General features: G+C 35.1%; 2 protein-coding genes across 5 annotated transcripts; both read right to left on the bottom strand.

The window, feature by feature from the left end:
- Window positions 1–14767: 14767 nt before the first annotated feature.
- Window positions 14768–17099, bottom strand: LOC116000357 (importin-5-like). Of its 4 annotated transcripts, none has more exons than XM_031240424.1 (7): window positions 16722–17099; window positions 16440–16512; window positions 16278–16343; window positions 16029–16193; window positions 15851–15925; window positions 15550–15777; window positions 14768–15474 (listed from the first exon to the last, which is right to left on the bottom strand). In XM_031240424.1, exons 3-7 carry the CDS (start codon window positions 16329–16331, stop codon window positions 15271–15273), a joined length of 726 nt encoding a protein of 241 aa, XP_031096284.1. In that variant the 5' UTR covers window positions 16332–16343; window positions 16440–16512; window positions 16722–17099; the 3' UTR covers window positions 14768–15270. The 4 variants fall into 4 exon arrangements, with proteins under 4 accessions (XP_031096284.1, XP_031096287.1, XP_031096286.1 ...); XM_031240427.1 differs by lacking the exon at window positions 16440–16512 and having other exon boundaries at window positions 14768–15118; window positions 15405–15474; window positions 16722–17096; XM_031240426.1 differs by lacking the exon at window positions 16440–16512 and having other exon boundaries at window positions 16730–17099.
- A 663-nt stretch (window positions 17100–17762) lies between these two features.
- Window positions 17763–19450, bottom strand: LOC115999470 (peroxidase 7-like). The gene is made up of 3 exons (XM_031239317.1): window positions 19199–19450; window positions 18641–18986; window positions 17763–18331 (listed from the first exon to the last, which is right to left on the bottom strand). The coding sequence occupies exons 1-3, from the start codon at window positions 19448–19450 to the stop codon at window positions 17931–17933; spliced, it is 999 nt and encodes a 332-aa protein (XP_031095177.1). The 3' UTR covers window positions 17763–17930.
- Window positions 19451–25119: the final 5669 nt, after the last annotated feature.

The following is a 25119-nucleotide window of genomic DNA, read 5'->3' as shown; positions in this document are numbered from 1 at the left end:
CGAAGAAGAAGATGATGAAATTGCAGGTAACGTTTTCTTCTTTTATTATTATTATTATTATTATTATTATTATCATTATCATTATTATGAGAAAAGAGGAAAGAAGAAAGAAAATAAAAGGAAGAAAGAAGAATGGAAGAAGAAAGAAAAGAAAAGGAAAAGAAAAACAAAAGGAAATGGGTGTTGATAAAGATGATGGTGATGTTTTGTTTTATTATTATTATTTTTTGTTTTATTATTATTATTATCCCGCAATAAGAAAATTTTCATAGAGAGACTCTAGAATGGAAGGCGCCAAGGAAAAGAAACAGGAAGAATCAGAAGATAAATGCTACTGGTGGAAGTTATGTAGAGCACACGGCCCCAAATTAAAGCATTCCCTATCTCCTTAACTAAGTATTCGAATTCAGTAAACCTATTAAATTTGTGAAATTCACTTCTACCGTGATTCACTGCCTCTTCAAGCTTCCCAACCTGTGCAAGGAAATCAAACACTTTAGATTATTGTAGCAGCTTAACCATAAAGTTCTATTCTTAAAGAAATAGGAAACAGAGGAAACTATTAAAAATTAATTAATTAATTGTTCTTTTAGATAAAAACATTAACAGTTTCCCCTACACTATTTTTACTTCAACACAATTCGCTTTTTCTTTGTTTGGGTCCATTCCGATGAAGTGCTTTATTGGGATCTAAAGAAAAAAATAGGGTCATTTGGGGTAATCAAGTTTTTTTGCTTACCTATTCTGTTAAGAGTATAATAATAATAATAATAATAATAATAATAATAATAATAATAATAATAATAATAATAATAATAATATAATACTTCGCAATATAATCTAAAACTTTGAATATAATTTCTCTAATATTAATAATATAATAATAATAATATTTCAAAACTCTTAATATAACTTCCTACTTAAATTTTCCTATTATTCTAACATAACTCAAGGATTTTCTCTCTCCTCTCGTTTCCTTTGTGCGTAGGGAGTTTTTTAGGGTTTTCTTGTGATCTTTTGTGTCACAGTGTTTTCTGTTTTCCTGGTTTTTTCTTTGTGTTCGTAATGGAAAAAGGGAGTACTAGTGCGTTGGCTGAAGCTTGTGATGCTTTGACTATTGGTGATGATGATGAGGGAGTGATTATTGAGGTTGATGATGCCATTGCTCCGGTTTATGATTTCCGTTTTGCTGCGGTTGGTAGGGTGGTGTCTGAGCGTCCGGTTAAGCTTGTCGTTTTCCGGGACGTAATGGCTACGGCTTGGCAGCCACAGAGGGGAGTGCATGTCCGTGAGTTAGGGCAAAATCGGTTTCTATTTACTTTCTATATTGAAAAGGATGTGGCTCGTGTTCTTAGTGAGGGTCCTTGGACCTTTGATCAAAATCTGATCTTGTTACGTCGTTTACAGCAAGGGGACGATCCTATGACGGTGAAATTGCTTACTGCGTCCTTTTGGATTCAGGTACATAATTTGCCGTTTGGTTTTATGTTTGAAAAAGTGGCAGTGGTTGATGGTAATTTTGTTGGCAAGTTTATGGCGGCGGATCGTCGGAACTTTGAGGGCTCGCGACCTTCATTTATGCGGGTCAGAGTTGAGTTAGATGTTTCTCTTCCTTTAAAGAAGCGTATGAAAAGGAAAGAGCCGGGGGGTGAATGGTTTTGGGTGGATTTGCGCTATGAGCGTCTACCTTCCTTTTGTTTCTTGTGTGGGATTATAGGCCACGCAGATAAAATTTGTCCTTCTGATATTGATAATGGCTGGAATGGGGCGGAGAAGCCGTTTGGTTCTTGGTTACGTGCCGGTGGTCGGAGGGGAGTGGCGGTGCCGGTGAACAAGTGGCTGGTTTTGGACTCCATGATACAGGCGCCTCCAGTGGCCGAGAAAGATGGAGACGGTCAGGTGGGCACTCCGGTAGCGGTTACAACTGAGCAGCATTTAAGTCCTTCTTCAATTCTGCAGGAGCCGTTGTGTCCAGTAGGAGGGGAGGGAGTTAATACTAGCAAGAAAGGTGGACATACTGGGGCTATTAATGCTGAGGATGATGATGGTGGTGTAGTTATTACTGAACAAAAGAGATGTCGTATGGTTGAAAATAATCCCAGGTTCACTGGGCCCAATGAGTTGGTTTAGTTGGAACTGCTGTGGGCTTGGGAATCCATTGGCAGTTCAAGCTTTAGTGGGCTTTGTTTCTAAAAAAAGCCTGAGGTTATTTTCTTGTCTGAAACAATGTGTGGTGCGTCTAGATTAGAAGGGATTCGGGTCCGATTACGATACGAGAATTGTTTTACCGTGGATGCTTGTGGTAAGAGTGGTGGACTGGCTATTTTATGGAATGGGGGTGTGGATGTGGAAGTGGTGGGTTACTCCAACCACTATATTGATACGGTGGTTCATGCTTCGGGTTCGTGCCCAGAGTGGAGGTTTACGGGCTTTTACGGGAGTCCTGAGTGTAATCGCCGCCGGGAGTCGTGGGACCTCTTAAGGTACTTATCTTCTTTAAACTCTTTGCATTGGCTAGTTATGGGAGATTTTAATGATCTCTTATGGGATTGGGAAAAGGTGGGCAGGGTCTCGCATCCGTAGTGGCTTTTTACTGGGTTTCGGGAGGCTGTTAGGGAGAGTGGGTTAGTCGATTTTGGGTTTGAGGGTTTTCAGTATACTTGGGAGAGAGGGAGGGGAACGAGGAATTGGGTGCAGGAGAAGTTAGATAGGATTTTAGTATCTGGAGGGTGGAGGGATTTGTTTTCGGGAGCGAAGGCGTGGTCGGTTGAAGGGGGTACTAGTGATCATATGCCTTTATTTTTGGTAACTAGGCAGGAGAGGCGGGGAGTGGTGAGGCGTCAGGTGAGGTTTGAGAATTCTTGGGGTAGTCATCCTGACTGTAAGTAGGTGGTGGCATCGGCCTGGGGTAATTTTCCTGGGGAAAATATTGGTGATAGGTTGGTACAGTGTGGTAGAAAGGTCTGGGAATGGGGTAGAAGGGTGAGTGGAGGTGAGGTGGAGGAATTGAAGCAGTGTACTGCTAGTATGGGGAGGTTGAGAAGGGCGTGTGATGAAAATGGTTTGAGGGAGTATAAGGCAGTGCAAGAACGATATATGGTTCTGTTGAAAAATCAGAGTGTCAAATGGAGGCAAAGGGCTAAGGAGTGGTGGTATAAGGGGGGCGATTTTAATACTCGGTTTTTCCATAATTCGGTTAATAGGCGAAGGCAGAGGAATCGCATTGAGAGACTTAGAATTGATACGAGTGAGGTGGTGTCGGAGGTGGCGGCAATGGGTGGAGTGATAGTGGATTATTTTTCAAAGTTTTTTACGGCTGAGGTGGGTGATATGCGTCCAGTACTGGAATGCCTGGAGTGTTCTATTTCTGATTCGCAAAATGATACTCTGCTACGTCCGGTGGAGGCCGAAGAGGTCAAAGCTGCGCTTTTTGGGATGTATCCTGATAAGTCGCCGGGACCGGATGATCTATCGCCTGTATTTTTCCAACTCCATTGGGATATTTTGGGACCCGAGGTAGTTTCTTTCTGCCAATCCTTTCTCTCTACTGGTTCATTGCCTGCAAATATAAATGCTACCCATATTGTGTTGATTCCCAAAGTAAAAACCCCTGAAACAATGTCTGATTTTCGCCCAATATCTTTGTGTAATGTTGTATATCGCATCCTTGCAAAAGTATTGGCTAGTAGATTGAGGCTTATTTTGCATTCTGTTATATCTTGTAATCAAAGTGCTTTCATTCCGGGGCGTTCGATTGTGGATAATGTCATGGTTGCGTTTGAGTCTGTTTATTCCCTTAATAGGCATACCGGGGATAGGGGATGGTACGGGGCCTTAAAAGTTGATATGAGCAAGGCTTATAACCGGGTGGAGTGGGGCTTTTTGAGCAAGGTTTTGTTGGGGTTGGGTTTTAGTGCTCATTGGGTTAGGTTGATGGAGGAGTGTGTGACTACGGTGCAGTATCAGGTTTTGGTTGAAGGGAGGGAATGGGGGCCAATAATTCCGTCTAGGGGTTTGCGTATTTATTTATTTATCCTGCTAGCTGAGAGTCTGACTGCCATGATTCGTGTGCAAGAGAGGGAGGGTGGTATTCATGGGGTTAGGGTAGCAAGAGGTGCCCCGGCTGTGTCTCACTTGTTCTTTGCCGATGATTGCCTATTTTTCTTCCGGGCTAATAGTTTAGAGGTGGGGGTGATGAAGGCTGTTCTGAGTGAGTACGGGCAGGCGAGTGGTCAATGCATTAATTTAAGTAAAACCTCGATTGTATTTGGGAGAAATGTTCACCGGGAGGATAAGGTGGTTGTTTGTGAAATTCTTGGGGTTCATGAACAGCAAGGGAGTGGGAGATATTTGGGGTTGCCAGGGTATGTGGGACGAAGAAAGAGGGACATTCTGGGGTTTGTTCGGGATAGGGTTAGAACTCGGATTATGAGCTGGGGGAATCGATTTTTGTCTAGAGGGGGGCGTGAGGTTCTTCTTAAGACTGTTCTCCAAAGCATCCCCAGCTATGCTATGAATGTTTTCTTAATCCTGAAAGGCCTTTGTGATGAAATTGAGAAATTAATGAATTCCTTTTGGTGGGGGTGTGAGAGGAGGGGGGAGAGGAATCCGGTGGAGTACGTGGGCTGACTTGTGTTCACCAAAAACGGTTGGGGATATGGGTTTTAGAAGTGTTCGAGAGATGAATATGGCGATGTTGGGGAAACAAGGCTGGAAATTCTTGACTGACCAGGATGCTCTCGTGTCTCGGGTTTTTAAGGCTAGGTATTTTCCCAACTGCTCGTTTTTAGAGGCGAAAGGTGGGTCCAACCCTTTATTTGTGTGGACAAGTATTAGGGAATCCCAGGGGTTGTTGAGTGAGGGAGTGAGGTGGCGAGTTGGGGATGGGGGAAAGGTGAGGGTGTGGGGTGATCCGTGGCTCCCTGATGATGTGAATCCGTATATTTTAACCCCGGAGTATGTATACTTGGGTAATCCCACAGTTGACTCTCTTTTTGATCCAGGTACTAAGAATTGGGATTATGCTTGTTTAAGAGATATTTTTTGTCCCCGTGATGTTCAACTTATGCGTAACTTACCAATTCCTTCTACAAATATTCTGGACCGAGTTTATTGGAAAGGGGGAGAGTCGGGGGTGTATTCGATGAGAAGTGGTTATCGGATCGCGAATGGGGGTGTGGCAAGGGGGGTGGTGAGTCGGTGGCCGGGCTTATGGGAATTAGAGGTTCCTCCAAAGGTGAAGTGTTTTTTCTGGACATTATATACGTTACGGCTACCTACGAAAGATGCTTTGATTGTAAAGCGGGTTAATTGTGATCCGGTATGTGTCTTATGTGGGAGGGCAAATGAAAATGCAGTTCACCTATTTGCTAATTGTAAATTTGCGCGTGATTGTTGGCATATTTTGAATGAAAATTGGAATCTCACTTACATTGATACAATTGAGTCTTGGATTGCTGAAATGTGGGATGAATTGCCAAGACCTGTGATTGAAAATGTCGTTGTTATTTACTGGGCAATATGGGAGAATAGGAATTCAATGCTTTGGAGAAATCAATTAAAAGACCCTTCCACTTTGGTTAATCATGTTGTGTATTATGTTCAGAATTGGAAGACTGTCCGTGGTGCGGTTTTGCGGCCTTCTCCCTCCAATCCGCAAATTGAGCATCCTCTTTGTTGGGAACCCCCTCCACGGCCTTTTATGAAACTCAACATTGACGTTGCTATGGATTTCTATACGCAGAAAATGGGTTTTGGATAGAGCTTACGGGATGATTCGGGTACAGTGCTTGGGGTTATGATGTTTGTTATGAATATGATGTACTCCGTTCGTGAAGCTGAAGCGATTGGGGCTAGGGAGGCATTGAGTTGGATCAAGCAAAAAGGGTGGCGACAGGTTATCGTTGAGACTGATGCTCAGGTTGTGACCACAGCGGTACATTACGGGGGTAACATTACTCCCTTTGGTGCTATTATTGATGAGATTAGTCTGCTGTTGAAAGAGCTTCCTTTAGTTCAATTTCGTTTTATTAAGCGTACTGGTAATATGCTTGCCCATACTCTGGCTAAGCAAGCTTTATGTAATGAGAGGGAAGAGCGGTGTGAGTTTTTCTGTTCTCTTCCTCGTTTTATTTCTGATGTAGTTGACATGAACTTTTTACGAGATTAATGGATTGGTTTGGTTGTTTTTCAAAAAAAACTTAAATTTTCCTATTAAATCCGTTTATAACGGTAATTACAAATATAGAATCTATCTATACTATATATAAAAACAATATCCTCCTCCAAAATTTTTTCGCCCAAACATAGGGGCATTTTAGTAATATGGTAATTATTATGATAAAATAATATTAATTATAATTCATTATAATTCATTATTAGTAGTTACGGTAATTATTATGATAGAAATGTTTCACAATAATATTTTACATTATCAATTTAAAATGGAACGGAAATTAGGTATATTGGAAAAGGAAATGAATATTAATAATTGATTGAAAATTAAAAATAGAAAAGAGAACGGAAATTATGTCAATTGGAAAAGGAAATGAATATTAATAATTGACTGAAAATTAAAAAAGTATCCATAATTAATTAAAATGGAAAAGGAAATGGTCAAATCATTGCATTTTAAATATTCACAATAATATTACACAGTAGAATAAATCAAATCACAATTAAATCATAAATCTTTCACAATTTTTAAATAATGGAACAGAAATTAAAAATGAAACGGAAATAGTTCAATAATAATATTCTACATCATCAATAGTAAAAGTAAATTAAAAATGGAAAGGAAATATTTCAATAATAATAGTCTACATCATCAATAGTAAAGGTAAATTAAAAATGGAATGAAAATATCATTACATATATTATTCTAATTGACTAATTAACTGAAAATAAAAAAAAAATAATCGACTGAAAATTAATCTGATATTACTAATTGACTGAATATATAAAAGTAAATGAATATTAATAATTAACTACAAATAAAAAATATCCATAATTGACTAAAATGAAAAAGAAAATGGTGAGATCATTGCATTTCAATAACAATATTCTACATTATCAATAGTAAAGGCATATTTTAAACAATATTAAAGGTAAATTAAAAATGGAACGGAAATTAAAAATGAAACGGAAATATTTCAATAATAATATTCTACATCATCAATTAAAAATGGAACGGAAATTAGGTAAAAATATCACTGCATCTCATATTTTAATTGACTGAAAAAAAAAATAATAATTGGTTGAAAATGAATCTGATATTAGTAATTGGCGGAATATATAAAAGGATCACTAATTGACTGATATTCTACCATTATATATTTTTTATTGTTCTCTGTAATTTCTCATCTTTCTCTTTATTGCTTAGTAATGGAGTCAAATTACATCCCTCAAGACAAGGAAAAGCTCTATAAGGCACCGGTTGATGCATTGTTATTTGGCCAAGGAATATCAACGTGTTGTCATCAACCAACAAACACTGGCATGCTTATTCCATGACTCCAAGTTACATATTGCATTTATACACTTTTTTTACAGCATTGAATTTTAAAAATATTGGACTAATACTATAGTTTAAACTCATACTATAATTTAGACTCATACTCATACTATATTGGTTGAATGCTTTATTTCAGAATACTGAATTTATGTTGTATGTTAGACAATCGTACTTCCAGGCCCGTCCCTAGGCAAGGGCGGGCTGGGCCCTTGCCCAGGGCCCACCTTGAAAAGGGGCCCACCACCCTAATCCACCACCTTTTATATGTATACTATTAGATTTTCGATTTTTGTAATTAATGTACATTTAAATCAAATAAATTTATTTAGCTTAGTTGGTGGGGCTTACGAGTTTTATTGTTAAGGTCAAGTGGTCGAACTCTGGCAGCATATTTGAGTAATTTTAATTTTTTTTTCTGTAGTACGTACGCATATATATATATTTTATTTTTATACTTTAAAATTCCCAAACTCCCATGGCTATTTTATATGTTTATTTTTATACTTTAAATTTTCCAAACTTCCATGACCACATATATATTTATTTTTATACTTTAGTTTAAATTATTTGACCTTAGTTTTTTTTTTTCATGTAGTTAGGTACGCGTATGTGTATATATATATATAGAGGGTAGGGTTCCAATGAGACCACTTATTTAGATAAGATCGTGAGATCAAATCTTGTGTATCCATGCAATATTTTTTAATGGTCTAGATTGATTGAAACACACACTCCGTTCCCACACATTTAATCACCTTTCGCACACACTTCAACTTGGAATCTTAATTAATCTAGTCCATTAAAATATTTTGAGATTAAATCTTGTACATCGATCTAAAAAATTTTAATGGTCTAGATTTTTTGCACACCCACTCAATTCTCACACATTTAATCATCGTACACACACTTAATCGTTCCCACACATTTACTTACCGTTTGCACACATTTTATCACGGTTCGCACACACTTTAACTTAGAATCTTAAATCAATCTAGACCATTAAATTATTACATGGATGCACAAGATCTGATCTCACGATCTTACCTAAACAAGTGGTCTCATTAGAACCCTACCTAAACAAGTGGTCTCATTGTGAACATAGACCCGGGTCCACCTTGCAAAGTGGACTCGGTTCCATGACATAACAATTGATAAATTTCATGTAGGGCCCATTTTTGATGCTATGCCCCGGGCCTATAAAATGATAGGAACGGGCCTGCATACTTCAATATACATTACAAAATTTAATCACATAATGGATTTGCTATCCACAAAATATAATCACAAAATGAATTTGTTACATATAGAATATAAATTTATATTATTTATTTATTAATATTGGATTAATACTATAGTTTAGACTTATACTATAATTTAGACTCATACTCATAGTATATTAGTTAAATGGCTTATTTTAGAATACTGAATTTTTACTTTATGTTGTATGTTGCATATTAGACAATCAAACTTCAGTATATATCATAGATTATAATCACATAATGGATTTGTTATCCACAGAATATAATCACATAATGAATTATTACTATTTTTTAGTATATTCATGATTGAAAAAATATAAAATTTATAATATTTATTTATTAATTAATATTAATATTTATGGGTGATTCCCTCATGGAATTTGTATCCATTTACAAATTTCTAAAGAATTTGTCAAACAATTCAACAAACTCTTGAAGGAAGGGAAAATCTATAATATTCACAATTTTGTTGTGCAAACCTCTCACATGAGATTTAAGTCGTGCGAGCAAAAGTACATTATGAAAACGAATAATGACACTTTGATTAGTGTTACGGATTAAGATGATTCTGATTTTCCCAAAGACATGTTTAAACTCAAGGATTTTGAGTGTTGAAGGCTCCCGGAGGTGTGGATAGCAACCAAGGTAATTTTTAATTACAATTTCGTTCTACCTCATGCAATAAAATTTTTTTAGCCTTGATTTTTTAATAGTTATTTTTGACCAGGGCATAACACCACTGGAAGCTACATATTCGACAAATCTAGAAGTCATCTCCATTGATGAAACTACTCCTGAGCAACCGTCTTTGAAGAGAGTAAACATGGATTGTTCATCGTCTTCAAAGAGTTTGAAAAAGCCTAAGATTGAACTCAATGCATGATAGCCTTGGTTGTTTTGTTTTTGATTTACCATACAATATTTATTTGAGTTTCATTTCTTCTTAGTTTGACTGGACCAATTAAATGCTTAACAGATGGATTAATTAACTCATGTTTTCTTAAGGGAAACTGTAAAGGAACGAAAAACTAAAAAATGCACTAATTAACTCATGTTTTTTTTTGTTTTTTTTTCCTTACAAAATGACAAAATTGCTATATATCTAGACAAAAAACATATGTTCCATACAAATGATTTAAGATGACAATTGATTCCAATAACTGAGTTGTTAGAGAACAAGTACATTTGCCCAATTTATAAAAATCATAAATAATGATATATAAAATATCCAAAGTTATAACACCGCATGCGTAGATCTACACATTAGCTATTAATTTGAGCAATTATTTGCTCAAACTCAAGCAATGATAACATCAAAAAATATAAATGATCCAAAACATATCTTCAATTCCACTATATAATATTTGATTATCTAATTTAAATAATTATATATTAATCCAAATATTTTTAATATATTATAACAAATCCATTCCGTGCATCGCATGTGCGAAAATACTAGTCGAATATAAAAGAATTGTCTAAGAAAAACAATAATAAAAATAGTAAGGGTACGTGTGTTTGATTAATGGGTTTACACATTAGGAATGAGAATCATAATCATAGTTAGTGTTTGATTGATAATTTTTTAAAGCACAACTATGCGTTTTGATTACTCCTTCAATTAACATTTTCATTCCTTAACTAAAAATGAGTAGCATTCCATCTTATTGGTAATCTAACTTTCCAGTTTGGATTAATACTTTTAGATTTGTTTTTTTTTTTTTTGTTCATATTTATGCTTTGGATGTCATTATATTAGGATCAATTGACTTGATTTTTGTATTTTAAAAAATTTATTTCCATTATAGGGTCATAAATAACCAAATATTAATATTAATAATCATTTCAATTACACCCTATTACCAAACATACAAAATACTTTCGTCAAAATTCATTACCATTGCCAAGTATTTGATTCTAATTTACATTCTAATTCCATGTGTGACCAAACGCACCATAAAATTCAATTGAAGCATGAATGGGCCTAACTTCGATTAAATTGAAAAGCCTTCAAAAGAATTCATTCCACAAATCGTGGCACGCACCGGCCAATAATATCACTTGGAATTTCACATCATCTACCCAATTATATTTCAAGTGGACCATAAATAAAAAATATATTTTTAAATATACTAAAAGTACATTATTTTTATACATAAAGTACATTATTTTAGAGTACATTATTTATGTACTGAAAATATATTATTTTATATATGCAATTAAATAATGTACCTTTAGTACAAAAATAATGTACTCTTAGTATAATAAAAATGTACCTTATATTCATGGTCCACATAGCTATGTGGACCATAGTCCACACAATAATTTGCCATTATATCTACTCTACTAATAATCTATATAAAGTTAGGTCTATAATCTATATTATTAATTATTACAAAATCCTTCATTTTAACTTCCCGTCCAAAACACTCCTATACTATTAAAGTTTGCGTAATATTGTAAAATATGGTAACACAATTCATATTCGTACAACAATTGTACATTAAAATATAGTAATAAAATTCCTAATAAAATATATTCTTCCATACTGTCCTAATCGTAATATAATTCTAGATTAAAATTACTAATCGTAATAATGCAGTACATATACGTCCCGTCAACGTAATCTATACTATTAATAAAAACAAAATCCTTCATTTTAAGTTTCCACCCAAAACACTCATATACTATTAAGATTTGCGTAATATTGTAAAATATGGTAATACAATTCCTATTCGTAAGACAATTGTATTTTAACTCTATTTTTCCAACTCAAATGGGTCAATGCAACTTTGAGAACCAATTTCTCATTCACTCATTACCCGTTTTGAGCGTACAATATATCAATCTCTTCGTCTAACTACAAAGAACCAGCATCCACTTTGGCCCGATCTGAATCGGAAGTGGATTCCATATATATTTGTACCACAAAATAGCCACTAAAATGTCTTTTTATGCTATTTTTTTCAACAATTATTTGTCCAGAGAATATCAACGCTCTACGGTCAACCAACAGTTATTTGTCCAGAGAATATCAACGCTCTACGGTCAACCAACAGTTATTTGTCCAGAGAATATCAACGCTCTACGGTCAACTAACAATCACTCAAGTGCTTATTATTCTATTACTCTCAGGTAAATTTTTTCATAATATAGTTATATTTAGTGAATATCAAAATATAAATGTACCTCAAGATCTTGTAATAACTGACCAATAAGTAATTAAATTAATGATATATAATGCAATGCAGATTATCTACATATTGTATTTTTACACTTATTTTAGAACACTGAATTTTTGTGATATTTGTTGCATGCAAGGAAGACTCATACTATAGTTTATTTGTCGATTCTTATATGTTATAAATCATAATATCATAAGAAATGGATACTTTGATGAAATATGAAGCTTGAGTGGTCTGCCAATCAACGACTATGGACATTGCATTTCAATAGTTTGGATGAGCATCATCCCAAAAAGCCATACACTCCTGTTGGTAATCTGGAGTGAAGTTTGGATTAACAGTTTAGATATATGATTCATACATTCTAATATATTTTTATTTTCCTGATGCCAGTATGATTATTTGAATTTTGAAAGCATAGAAACAAGCTCGAAACATACTTATATGCTTGAATGGTCTTATCTCAAAGTTAACTACCCACTATCACACAATAATGCTTTATGTTGTATGTTAGACTCAAGGTTAGTAACTTCTTACAATAGTCACAGACTTGCTTTAAATGTATGAAATATTGACAAAAATAATTAGGTTTTAGATGTGAGTTTTACTTATATATACCTGTGAATCTGAAACATTTTGAAATTTAGTGATTGGTAAAATCAATATATTTTACAGTTTGACTATCAAAACTAATTTTATGGAAAAAAAATCACATAATATATACATGTAAATCATAAAATTAAAATTTCAATTTCAATAGTGACCAAAATCGGTAGTTTTAGTGACAACTTCTGTTGTCACTAAATGTGAAATTTCTTGTAGTGACTGTTATGAATCAATGTTTTGATTACATTAAAAGTGATTTTTTAAAATTTCAAGCTCAAGATATCGCACACTTGATGCGTCGCAGCTGGAAGGTCAGTGATCCGCTCGTCGACTTTAGATGTCGTTGATCAAATTAATCAGTACATGTGCGACATGAATATTGCAAAAGGATGAACATATTTAAGTTGTGACTCTTTGTGTAAGATAGAATCAGATGATGAAAATCTATTAGAAGTACATGCTCCTAAATTATTAAATAGTTTGAGATTGTATGATTTTCTTAATCATTCATTGACATTAAAGGTCGGTGCACCTGTTATATTATTGCGGAAAATAGACCATTCTCTTGGTCTTTATAACGGTACGCGTCTCATCATCACAAGATTGGCATATCACATTATTGAAGCAAGAATAGTTAATGGAAACATGAAGGAATCAAAGTTCTTATCCTTCGAATGTCTCTCACTCCTTCTGATATGATATTGCCCTTCAAGTTCCAACATAAATAATTCACATTGATGTTTGCATATGTCATGACTATCAACAAAAGCCTAGTGATGGTTAAAGGCTCTCCAAGATTACCCGTGGGATCGCACCGGCAGAATCCCACCTGGTCGGTCTGCTAGAGCCACACGGTCGGTCCGCTACGTGACCCACTTTGTAAGTTAGAGGACTTAGCTTATACTACAAGTAAAGGAGATCCACTTGTGTCTGCAAGGAAGGCGACTGATAGAGTGCAGGAATGATGTCGCCTAAGTAATCAGTCTACGTGTAGCTGTAGAGTGACTGACTAAGTAGACCAACAAGAGCGCTCAATGTCAAGCCACTTGCATATAGAGCATTAAATAGCTTAGATGACATGCTTAGGGTGTCCCAATAGTTACTTTTGGGTTAAACTTGGAACAGTAAAATATGGGTGGATGGTGTTTTTAGTATTTCTCCTGCAAAATCAAGATTTTGCAGGTTTGGTGGGCCCCTCATTTTGGCAGCATCATTGCGCCTCACGCAAGTGAGGCACAGATTCGCGCCCAGGCTGGCGTGTGCACTGCACGCGCCTGCCTGGGCACGTAATACTTTTTATTTTTTATTTTATTTTTATTTTTTTTGTCAGCCTTGTTTTGTATTTTTTTTTCTTTTCTTTTTTTTTTCTTCCACCTTATTTTCTCTTTCCTAATCACACTTACAAAATCTCCTCAAAAACTACACCAAAATTCTAACTATTAGAGAAGGCCTTAGTATAAGTAGGAGGTCCTCTTCTTACTTGTGATATCCAATGTATTGTCACACAAAGTCACATGTCAGATTCATCTCTTCGCAATAACACATCACTTGTGGTATTCACTACATTGTAACACTATATCACTTGTATTCGTCTTCTTCTCCATAATACAACATAGCTTTAGTCCGCTCGATCCTCACTTGGTAGACCGACTGGCTGGTTCGACCGACTAACTGACTAAGCGTCCTTCTACTTGCTCACTATATACGTATTCGTAGCGTAGTCTTGACTCCCGATCCAATCACTAGTACAGAAACAGGCATCTGCGTCCGGAGTTTTGGACTATCTGCGTCCGGAGTACTCCGGACGCATATGCCGGAAACGCAGTTGCCATGGACTATCTGCGTCCGGAGTTGCCCCGGACGCAGATAGCAACTAGCTGGCAGTTCCAGACGCAGATGGTCTTTTTATTATTGTTTTAATGGACCATCTACATTTGGAGCTAGGAAGCTCCAGACGCAGATAGTATATTTTTAAAGAAAAAAGTATACTATCTGCGTCCGGAACTTCCCAACTCCGGACGCAGATAGTCATTTTTATTTTTAAAAAAAATTAATTTTTTCCTGTACATTCCAGCAACCTCAACACTGTCAACACATTAAATTAACACATAAAAATTTACAAAAACCCCAACGAATAATTCAAAAAATCAAAGTACATATTAGCTAATCTCAGAATTCCACTTAGGATAAAATACTTACTTTCATTCGTCAATGAGATCTTTTATACATAATGTTTCAATGTCAGGACAATCAAGCTCAACTTGATTCAAGACCTAGAATCATAAGGACATACTAATGCACACAAATTTTCACATTTAATTATAATTTATGGAATATATAAAAGATGAGCAGAACATTTTAAGTAAGCAGATTGAATATATCATATTCCCAAATAAACAGGGAGGTATATAAACAAATGGCAAACATCAAACAACCATTCTTCTACACAACTCAAGTAAGGATGTAGCTTCCATTTGAAGTTTGTTACATTACCTTGATGGATCTATATGAAGGCCTGAATATATTACATCTTGGGCATGCCCATATTTTTCTAGCTGCCAATCATTTTAAAAATGGACATCATCATTCAAAAGAATTAAAATACTAATAACATTGCAAATACAAGCAGTGAATGCATGCTCATTTTCCCACATGCCTATCAAAAGATTACTGAAATAGAATTAAAAAAAAAAGCAAAAAAAAACAGCTAAATAGCTATATTCCAATATATGTTTGTGTGTGCCTGTGTGTGTATCTGTGTGTCTGTGTATACATCCTTACTTGAGTTGATTAATATAGAGCTCACAATCCACGATAAGGAGACACCGAAAGAAAGGTTACCTGTTGCTACAGCTATTCTAACTCGTTCATCGAGTTTAAAATTGATAAGTGGAAGAACAGCATCTACAACCTGCATTAATCATTAAATTCACAGATTACTTTGTTTCTCCGAGGCCCCATTCTATTGTTAAGGATCTTGACAAACCTCCTTAATCCACATATGCAGTCCTCTGTTGATATGAGCAGCAAAGCAGCCTATTGTATTACAAGCCAAGAACTTCTCCTTCAAGATAATACTTCTTCGCTTATCATCACTATCAACATCATCTGTCAGGTAATCTATCCGTTTAGCAGACTGAATCAGCTGAGGCACGGAAACACTCAGGTAAGCAAGAAAGTCCACCCCTAAAGATCGGCAGACTCCACCCCACGCCTGCACAGATATAAAATGTGTTCGTTTAGTATAGTCCAAAACCATAGAAAATATGAAGTGTGTCACAACATACCTGTAGCAAATAACCCCTCACTGTGCCATCGTTTCCAGAGTTAGATTCTTGTAACAAGATGAGATCTCTAACAACCTTGCAAGGCACAACAACATAAGGCATCATTAGAATTAATAAGGAACCAAAAAGGATTAATTCAGCTTATTGGAAAAAACAACAAAATCATAATCATACTCACATCATCGACATCAGCATAGAACATACTTTTCCCCACTACCACCGCAATCACAGCAATGCACTTCAGGGAGTTGGCTACAAGCAAGTAATCAGAATCCGCTTTTGCAGTTACTACCGTAAATTTTAGGTAGGGCATTACAATGCCATAGAATGGCCAAAACTCATCCTGCACGTTTACTCAAGGGACAGAGTCACTAGCAAAACTGAAAGATGGATCAGATTAAGTCCTGAAATAAATTGTGGGAGATACCATGGCTGATTCAGCTAATGAGCCTAAGGCTCCCAAAGCTGCGTCTTCCAACATTGTCTCTCTTTGCTGGATTACAGAAACAAAAATAATAAATTAAGAGTGCATAAGATCATTGCTTCTCCCAAAGCTGTTTTACCTAATCAAATTACAAAATTATGATACCTGTAAGAGTATAAGAAGTTTGTTTACATGGTTACCAAGTGAACAAGGATTACAGCTACTACACACAAGTTACCTGAACAATACCACATACCTTTAAAAGGCATTAAAAGAGACCACTATGGTTACCACTATCATTATTTCATTGTTAAGTGTAACTAAAACCCTAGGTTAATAATACAACACGATTTAACACGGAATCTTGAAGAAAAAGTTCAAAAAAATCACCAAATCGTCGTACAATTACAATAGAGTTGTTGTATTTACTCAGAGTTAAGATTAAACCTGCTGACCGGGAATACGTGGACGAAGGTAGCTGGGGCGGAGGCGGTGCGGTGGTAGCGTCGGCGTCGCAGGAGAGCCGGTGGTTGCGTTGCGGTGGCGGAGATCTCGACCAAGTAGATCGGCAGGGGAGGAAGCGTTGGTCTCGTCTATGGAGTGGTGCGGCGTTCCGAAACGACATCATTTGCAGATTGAAAGAGGGAACGTCGGGTGGGAGTGGAAACGGCGGCGGTGTTGGTCGTGGAGTGGCGATGGGGAGTCGATGGCGCAGATTTGCGTTGGCCCGTGGAGTGGCAATGGGGGGAGATTGAGATCCAGATCTAACATTTTAACTAAAAAAAAATTAAAAAACAAAATAATAAGCAGCTGCGTCCGAAGTTCCCACTTCGGACGCACCTAGTGTAACGCTACGGACTAGCTGCATCCGAAGTGGGTACTTCGGATGCAGCTGGTCCATTTTTTAAAAAAAATAATAATAATTAAATATTGGATATTTTAATTACAAAAATGTGGGAAACGCAAATTGTCCTATATTTTTGATAAATTTTGTACTAGTGAATTTACGCTATCAGGAATCAACTTAGGGATTCATGCATCTATATATTTCTTTAATATAATAAAACTAATTAATTAGACCAAATTTGTTCTTTTTGCAAACTAGCGACAGTAACACAATTGTACATGAGACACTACCAACAAAAAAGAAGCAAACAAACAATGAAGACGAATTCATTGACAAACCTATCCAAAAATGAATTATGAAGTTACAAAACTTGGATTAATTTCAACCAAAAGTAGTATCTACTACCTAATACTATACCATACCAACTATAATAAATATTTAAATAATTGCATTGTTTATAAAAAAGTTCAAATTAAACATTAATTTTAATGTCAACTATAATAAATTGTTCTTATATAATCTTACATTGATTTATATATTTTAAATTACTTATTTAAATACAAACATTGGACATTAAATCAGTCGCGTGTAAATCTAAAATAGTGATAATATCGTCACCCCCACAATATTGCATTTCACACTATGGAATCAAAAGCGCATTACACATCCTTTGAAATTACAAATTCAAACATACTTTATGAAAGTACTCTTAGCGGCACTATTATATTGGTATTTTCACTTATCAATTCAATCATTAGCCTCTAAAATTTAATCAAATTTAGTCCAAAATATTAAAAATACACTCATATTTAATAAGTATTGATACGCTCACAATTGAGTCGAACTTCACCGTTATTGAAATGATCCAGAATATTTCCAAGCTTGACCATAGAGGCAGCAAATTGCGGCTCAAACACCGAAGGCTGAGAAGCCAAGACGGCGACCAGAGGCTCAGTTCTCCGGTCAGAGTACAGTAACTGGTCCGTTAGCAAAACTCCCATTTTCTTCTCAAGATTTGTGTAGTATTGGACGTCGAAAGCATTGGGTGTAACGCCGTCAAGATTCACGTAATCTGATGCCTTTTTGCATTTCCTTCTCAACAAGTTGCGATAATGGCGGTTGATGGTTGGATCCGGTTTGCGAGTACCGTTGTAATTGGATAGCCTGAACTGTAAGGATTCACATGTACTCCTTCCGATGGTGTGCGCTCCTAAACATGGCACATGTAACATTTTAAGACATTATATATACGATAATATTAAATCACTAAATCAATGTTAAGAAAATATATGTATTTTTGTTAGGTGGAGGTCAAGTTCATCCATTGATAGTTAGAGGATTGTTGGCAGAAGGCCGTCAAATCCAGCATTCCGCCTCTCGTAAATGTGACAATGACCTATAAGAAAATATCGAGTTCCAAGTGCAGTTAAAACTGCATCAAGTTAAGTCTTGAAAATGAACTATAACTTTTGATGTAGTAGTAAACCTTTGAGATCCTAACAACTTTTGTAGTATATACCTGAGAGGACAACCAAGTCAAGGACATTCAAACCCTTGGATTGGAAGAAGTTAATCAAACGGGTGACACTTTCCCGGCCAATAGGGACGGTGTGATCGGCTTCTTTAGCAAGGGAAACTCGGCCGTCTTTCCTTCCAAAAGGAACCATCCAAAATGGGCCTCCGACGGCGAGAGTGGCATCCCTGGCTGCGACGGTGAGAATGTCGGCGCAGGAGACAGTCTTAGGGCACTTCTTCTCCACCTCTTGCTTGATGTCGTTTATCGCTTCAAATCCCCTTAGTGACATGCTTGCATTTGCCTTCCTTTCACTTCCCTTGTGGTTTAATAGGATTGAACCATCACATCCCTACATATATGCATCTACATGTATTAATTCACATCAAGATATATGACTACTTTTATGTTGCAGAAATTGTAAAATGTCAACAATGTTACAAGTTTGATTCCATGAATAGTATATATATAAACCTCCTAGTTTGAAATACACCTTCAATTCGGATAGTGATAGGACTTTTCCGGCCTTATCATTCAAAAAAACATTATAAAATGCATACCCACCCTAACGGCGCAGTCGTGGAAGTGCAACCTAATGAGGGCGGGAGCAAGGGTGCGATCCCTTTTGATCCATTGCATAATTTTATTATGCACAATTTGTTCCAGTTGTGGGCAGCTGTTCATATAGTAGTCGAAAGACAGGGCGTTGTTGAGAGTGGCGTGAGCCGGTGTCGCCGCCGGCGGCCTTTGGTGGCTGCCCTCAATCGCCAGGACTTGCAAACTAATGACCAATATCATACGCCAAAACTGCTTCATTATTTATGTATGAATGTATGTATTTTCACTTGATCCACAACAAGCTTTGTGTGCCGGGGTTAGTTTGATAAAACAATCACTTTATATACACTTACACAAACATGCAGAGACTATGAAGATGACAACAACATATATAATATCATTATTATATTATTGTTATTTTAAGTAGTGACACAGAAATATACTACGTGAGATGCACCACCTTCAGCGCAGCAATTCTGACCTAACAACGTGCGTACAAGTAAAGTTTGAAATAAAGCTACAACACCGATGTGTTCTAGCTACCAATTTCGCTGATATTTTATGCTACATTGTGTTTTTGTTTTTTAATCGGAAGGAGGGATGACCTTGACCACGGTCCGCAGAAAGTATTGGTCTTCCAATCCAAGATAGTCCTCTCACAGTCTTGCGGGGCTAAACAGCCTAAACTTAATGATTTAAGAGTTATCTTATAAGTTCTACTTTAGCGGTAGGGTAGAAGTTGCATTACCAGGAAAGATATTGAGAGGTTACGCATTAGGAGACCTAAAGGTCAAAAAATTTATTAAAAATGACAGAAGACTCTTTATACACAGCAGAGTGTACATAATATTGTCATAGACCACGCCCAGGATATCCTCCTTGATTCTAGGCTTCTAGTCACTCCCCCGACACAACTAGAAAAACAAAACTTCAATTTCTATCCATTTTTGTGGCTGGAAATTGAGAGATTTTCAGCCGGGTGAAAAACACAAAAATGCATGTAGTGTGTTATATATCATCAATCATTATTTCATTAACCATGATCTACACAGCTGTATGGATCATAAATAAAAAAAAGTATATTTTAATATACTAAAAGTACATTATTTCTGTACGTAAAATATATTATTTGAAAGTATATTATTTTGTACATTATCAAATAATGTACATTCAATACATAAATAATTTTTTTTTTGTAGTATATTAAAAAGGATTACGGTTCAAATTGGCCACTGAACGTAACCTATTAAAATGTATCTTGTATTCATGGTCAGTGGCCAATTTGAACCTTATTCCTATTAAAATGTATCTTGTATTCATGATCCACAGAAAAATTTGCTATATCATCTCATCTGCGTCATTTATTTATTACAGCATGTCAAATTCCAAATATTGTTTTTGGATATTCAGTTTAAACACCTTTTGAGAACTTGAGATTATGGTGCAATAGCATTATTGGGTGGACCATGTCCACACAATTTGGATCATAAATAAAAAGTATACAATATTTTATATAATGTAAATTCATTACACAGATAATATACTTTTAATATATTAAAAATATTTTTTTATGGTTTACATAATACTGTGTGAATCATGGTCCACATAATATATAATTTGTCTTATTATGTACGGATGAGCCAATAACCCCACGGCCCAATAGCTTGAAGCCTAAACAACTATACTAGCCCAAGTTGTTGGCTCAAGGCATTGGAACCCATTTAAAGAATTAAATAAAGTCAATTTCTTTCCGGATACAAGACGCAAATTGCAGTATCATTATTACGATTTACATGAACCATTATCTATATCGTTATGTAAACCATAAATAAAAAATACATTTTTAATATATTAAAAGTACATTATTTATATATGTAAAATATATTATTTGAGTACTAAAAATACATTATTTTATATACTATCAAATAATGTATATTCAATACACAAATAATTTACTTTTAGTATATTACATACTTTTTATTCATAGTCCATACACTTATATACACCATGTTCTACACAATAATTTACCCTAATTCCCTCTAGCCACTTTCTCTACTCTACCAGGCATCTTTCTCTCATTTCAATTTCTTCATGAAGAAATACCTCCTTTAATGGCTCCTGATGGGTAAATACCCCAAGGGACTATTGTAGAAATACAATGTATATAGTCCGTGTATTATTGTACCCCTAAAAGGTCGGGTGTCCCTTAGGAATTGTTAAAGGGCAAGTGACCTTTGGGGAATATTATATTCCTGAAGGGTCAGGTTGTATTCCTATATAAAGGACCTGACCCTCCACTGTAATGGCATCCTTGGATCCCTTGCCTCTCGGCCCTCTCTCTTGTTCACTATGGAGTTCTTGGTTCTTCTCCAGGAAGGAATCCATGGCTTTCCTTCCCAAGCATACACACTCCATACACTACATCATACACAAACAATACACGTGGTGTAAATCCGTACCCCCGTTTACATTTACACCATCAGCTCCCAATAGTTCAACTATGTACATGTAGCCTTATAATAAAATAGTGAAACTCCATGGACCATCTTCAACCCATTTTACACCAAAACACTAAAAATGTCCACCAAATGTCATATCAAAATGAATATTCTCAACATTTTCTTATATCAAATTTTATTCATCTCCAACCCATTACACCAAAATATCAAATTTCAACCCCAAATGTTATTCTACACTAAAATAATTTGGTTTCTCAAAATTTTGAAACGTTATTAGTTTGAATTTAATTAGTTTAATATAAAATATAATTTGTGATATAAATAATACTCTCGTAATATTTTAATAAAATTTAACCGCTATTTGGTATAAAACTAATTTAACATTATATATATATATATATATATATATATATATATATATATATATATATATATATATATATATATATATATATATATATATCTGTTCAAATGTGGCCGCGCCTTCCCATGCGGTCGGTGCGGTTCACACCACTCAATGTTAGAAAATGCACAACAATAAAAATACACAATAACACCAAAAAGCACACAACACACCTAAAATAATGCACCGTAACTCCCTTGCCCCTAATTGTGCATTTCTGAAAAACTATAGTCCTGTTTGGTAAATAATCAGCCTATCAGCCAATTTTGGCTTATTTGACCACTATTAGTTGTTTGGTTAATAAGTTTTTTGTAACTCCAAAATGCTAAAATTCAAAAGGCTACTCAAAGCAGCATTTTCAATTAGCTTTTTGAGAAAAGAAATTATACCAAACAGCTATCAGCTAATAGCTAATTTATCAAACAACTTTCTACAATCAGCCAATATTATCAACAAATCATTCATTCTAACCCAAACAGCCAACCCAATCAGCCAACAGCCATTTACCAAACAGGGCCTATGTTGTGTATATTTGCATACCTAGTGGTGCGTTTTTTGGTGATGCTTACCTAATGGTGCATATTTGTGTGGTGTGTTTTCTAACATTGAGTGGTGTATATTTGTATACATAGTGGTGCGGCCGCACTGTCCGCACGTTAAGGTGCGACCGCACCTGAACTCTACTATATATATATATATATATATATATATATATATATATANCTCTTCTATATATATATATATATATATATATATATATATATATATATATATATATATATATATATATATATATATATATTCATGATCAGGTGTGGCCTGGTCATTAGGTGTGGCTGTGTGGCCTATTTTCAGCCATTAGATCATATCAACTCATCACATCAACGCGCAATATATGTTACAGAACACACCATTCTACGTACTAAAACGCACCAGAGGACCGATAAAACACACCATTCCACATAATATACCAAATGCGTCTATTCACTTAAAATTCATCAATGTACTTAATAAAACACATCATTCTAGGTATTAAAATGTACCACAACGTGCCTCATGTCAGATTATAAGCATACACTATTTACACATATTAGAAAACATGTGCTAGTTTTCAAAAAAAAAAGAAAACATGTGCTAAAATATGCACCATTATACTTATTAAAATGCACCACACTTATTAGAAACACCTGTGTTAAAATACACACCATTTAATGTATTAAAATGCACCAGACGACGTATTAAAACACATCATTCCACAACCCAGTTACACATCATTCTACGTATAAAATGCACCAACGGATAGATTAAAACACATCATTCCACAACACAGTTAATGCACCAACATACGTAATAAAACCATTCCACAACACAGTTAATGCACCAACATACGTAATAAAACGCATCCACAACACAGTTAATGCACCAACATACGTAATAAAACGCACCACATCATGTATTCAAACGCACCACACTATGTACTAAAATGCACCATTCCAATTCAAGTAATATAAATACTAAAATTACCATAATAACCCCACTTAAACATACCCGAATTTCAGTAAAATTAATGAAATTGGACGGTGCAGATTAGGCCGCATGACCGCACCGGAGCTCGCCGCCGCATTTGAACCAAAATATATATATATATATATATATATATATATATATATATATATATATATATATATATATATATATATATATATAATATAAAGGATTTTAATTTGAAACACAATCCTTTAAAATTTCTAAGAATAATCATAACGGATTTGGGTATTCTGTTGTTGAGGACATTACAGAAAGTTGTTACAATCTGGATGTTTATCCCAACATGACTTATAATTTGTAATCTTATTGTTTAAACACTAAAGAATGAAAGATGGCTGACTTTAGGTAGTGTTTAGAGTTGATAATATTCGTCATGTTTTTGTCGCCTTTGTTTGGCCTTAGCATCTTTCAATTATGTAAACCATAAATTAATGCCCAACAATTATACTTTTGCTTGTAAATTATTGAAGCCCTAATTAATTTCCTTAGAAGAATCTTTCCAGCTTAGATAATTAATATTCGTTGTTTCTTCTAACATAAGTATCCAAACAAAGATTGAAATTATTTGGTTCATGCATAGCCAAGTCCAAAGTCCTGTGATATTCTTCATAATTCAGATCAGATCGCTGTTCCGTAGGTAGTCCGTGAACTTTTCATCAGGATTTGAGAATATTCACAAAAACTTTTTGTGAAAAATAGAAAAGGAATTAGGCTAGAGATCCTATAATTACCATTTTTTATTAGTCCATAATGTTATTTTTTATTGGATACGTAAAATCTTTATTAATGAAAGGTATTGTTGAGGGCGGGTTACCCATAGCTATTTTAAACTAAGAAGGCGAATAGACCGACTCCCAGAAAGTTGAACTTTAACTCCTTGTAGTCTTTTGTCGGCTAGAATCGTAAAATGGAGTTTACTCATCAGTATGTAATACTACATCAGGAATAAAATATTTATTACTTATATGAGAAAATGTAATACTTTTATATTTTGATGTAAAAGTATTACATTTTCCATCAAAAGTATTACATTTTCCATCAAAAGTATTACATTTTCCATCAAAAGTATTACATTTTCTTTTAAAAGTGCAACATTACTTATAAGGAAAAATATAATACTTTGATGAAAAAATCAATACTTTTACGTCAAAATATAAAAGTATTACATTTGAATTCAAAAGTATTACATTTTTCTTATAAGTAACAAACATTTTATTTATGATTTAGTATTATATTTGCATATTTTTCATGACTCGATATGTGAATAACAATTCGTGAGACGGTTTTACACAAGCGTGATCCTTAATTTTTTGGGTAGTACGTGGTTGTGGGTATTAAGACTCTCTGAGTTTGAGTCACGTTAGGACTAGCTATCCTACTCTACCTGAGACTCCCCTTGTATATATATCTCCTATTCCTCATCATTGTAATTGTTCAATTGAATCAATACAATATTCAGTTCTCATCTGGTATCAGCTAGCCTAGGTTTATTTTCCAATGGCTGACGGCTCTGTTAA

This window comes from Ipomoea triloba, chromosome 12 (genome assembly GCF_003576645.1).
Source record: "Ipomoea triloba cultivar NCNSP0323 chromosome 12, ASM357664v1".
In the NCBI taxonomy this organism is placed as follows: domain Eukaryota; kingdom Viridiplantae; phylum Streptophyta; class Magnoliopsida; order Solanales; family Convolvulaceae; genus Ipomoea; species Ipomoea triloba.
The sequence above is the reverse complement of the archived record's forward strand: the minus strand, read 5'-3'. Positions and strand labels throughout refer to the sequence as shown.

Excerpts from the sequence above, each read along its gene's own strand:
- LOC116000357 (XM_031240424.1), bottom strand. The coding sequence starts at position 16,331 with ATGTTGGAAGACGCAGCTTTGGGAGCCTTAGGCTCATTAGCTGAATCA. Across the intron at positions 16,194-16,277 it reads CATTAGCTGAATCAGCCATG|GATGAGTTTTGGCCATTCTA; the intron begins GTATCTCCCACA and ends GTAAACGTGCAG. Across the intron at positions 15,778-15,850 it reads TGAGGGGTTATTTGCTACAG|GCGTGGGGTGGAGTCTGCCG; the intron begins GTATGTTGTGAC and ends ATATCTGTGCAG.
- LOC115999470 (XM_031239317.1), bottom strand. The coding sequence starts at position 19,450 with ATGAAGCAGTTTTGGCGTATGATATTGGTCATTAGTTTGCAAGTCCTG. Across the intron at positions 18,987-19,198 it reads TCCACGACTGCGCCGTTAGG|GGATGTGATGGTTCAATCCT; the intron begins GTGGGTATGCAT and ends GCATATATGTAG. Across the intron at positions 18,332-18,640 it reads TGACTTGGTTGTCCTCTCAG|GAGCGCACACCATCGGAAGG; the intron begins GTATATACTACA and ends TGCCATGTTTAG.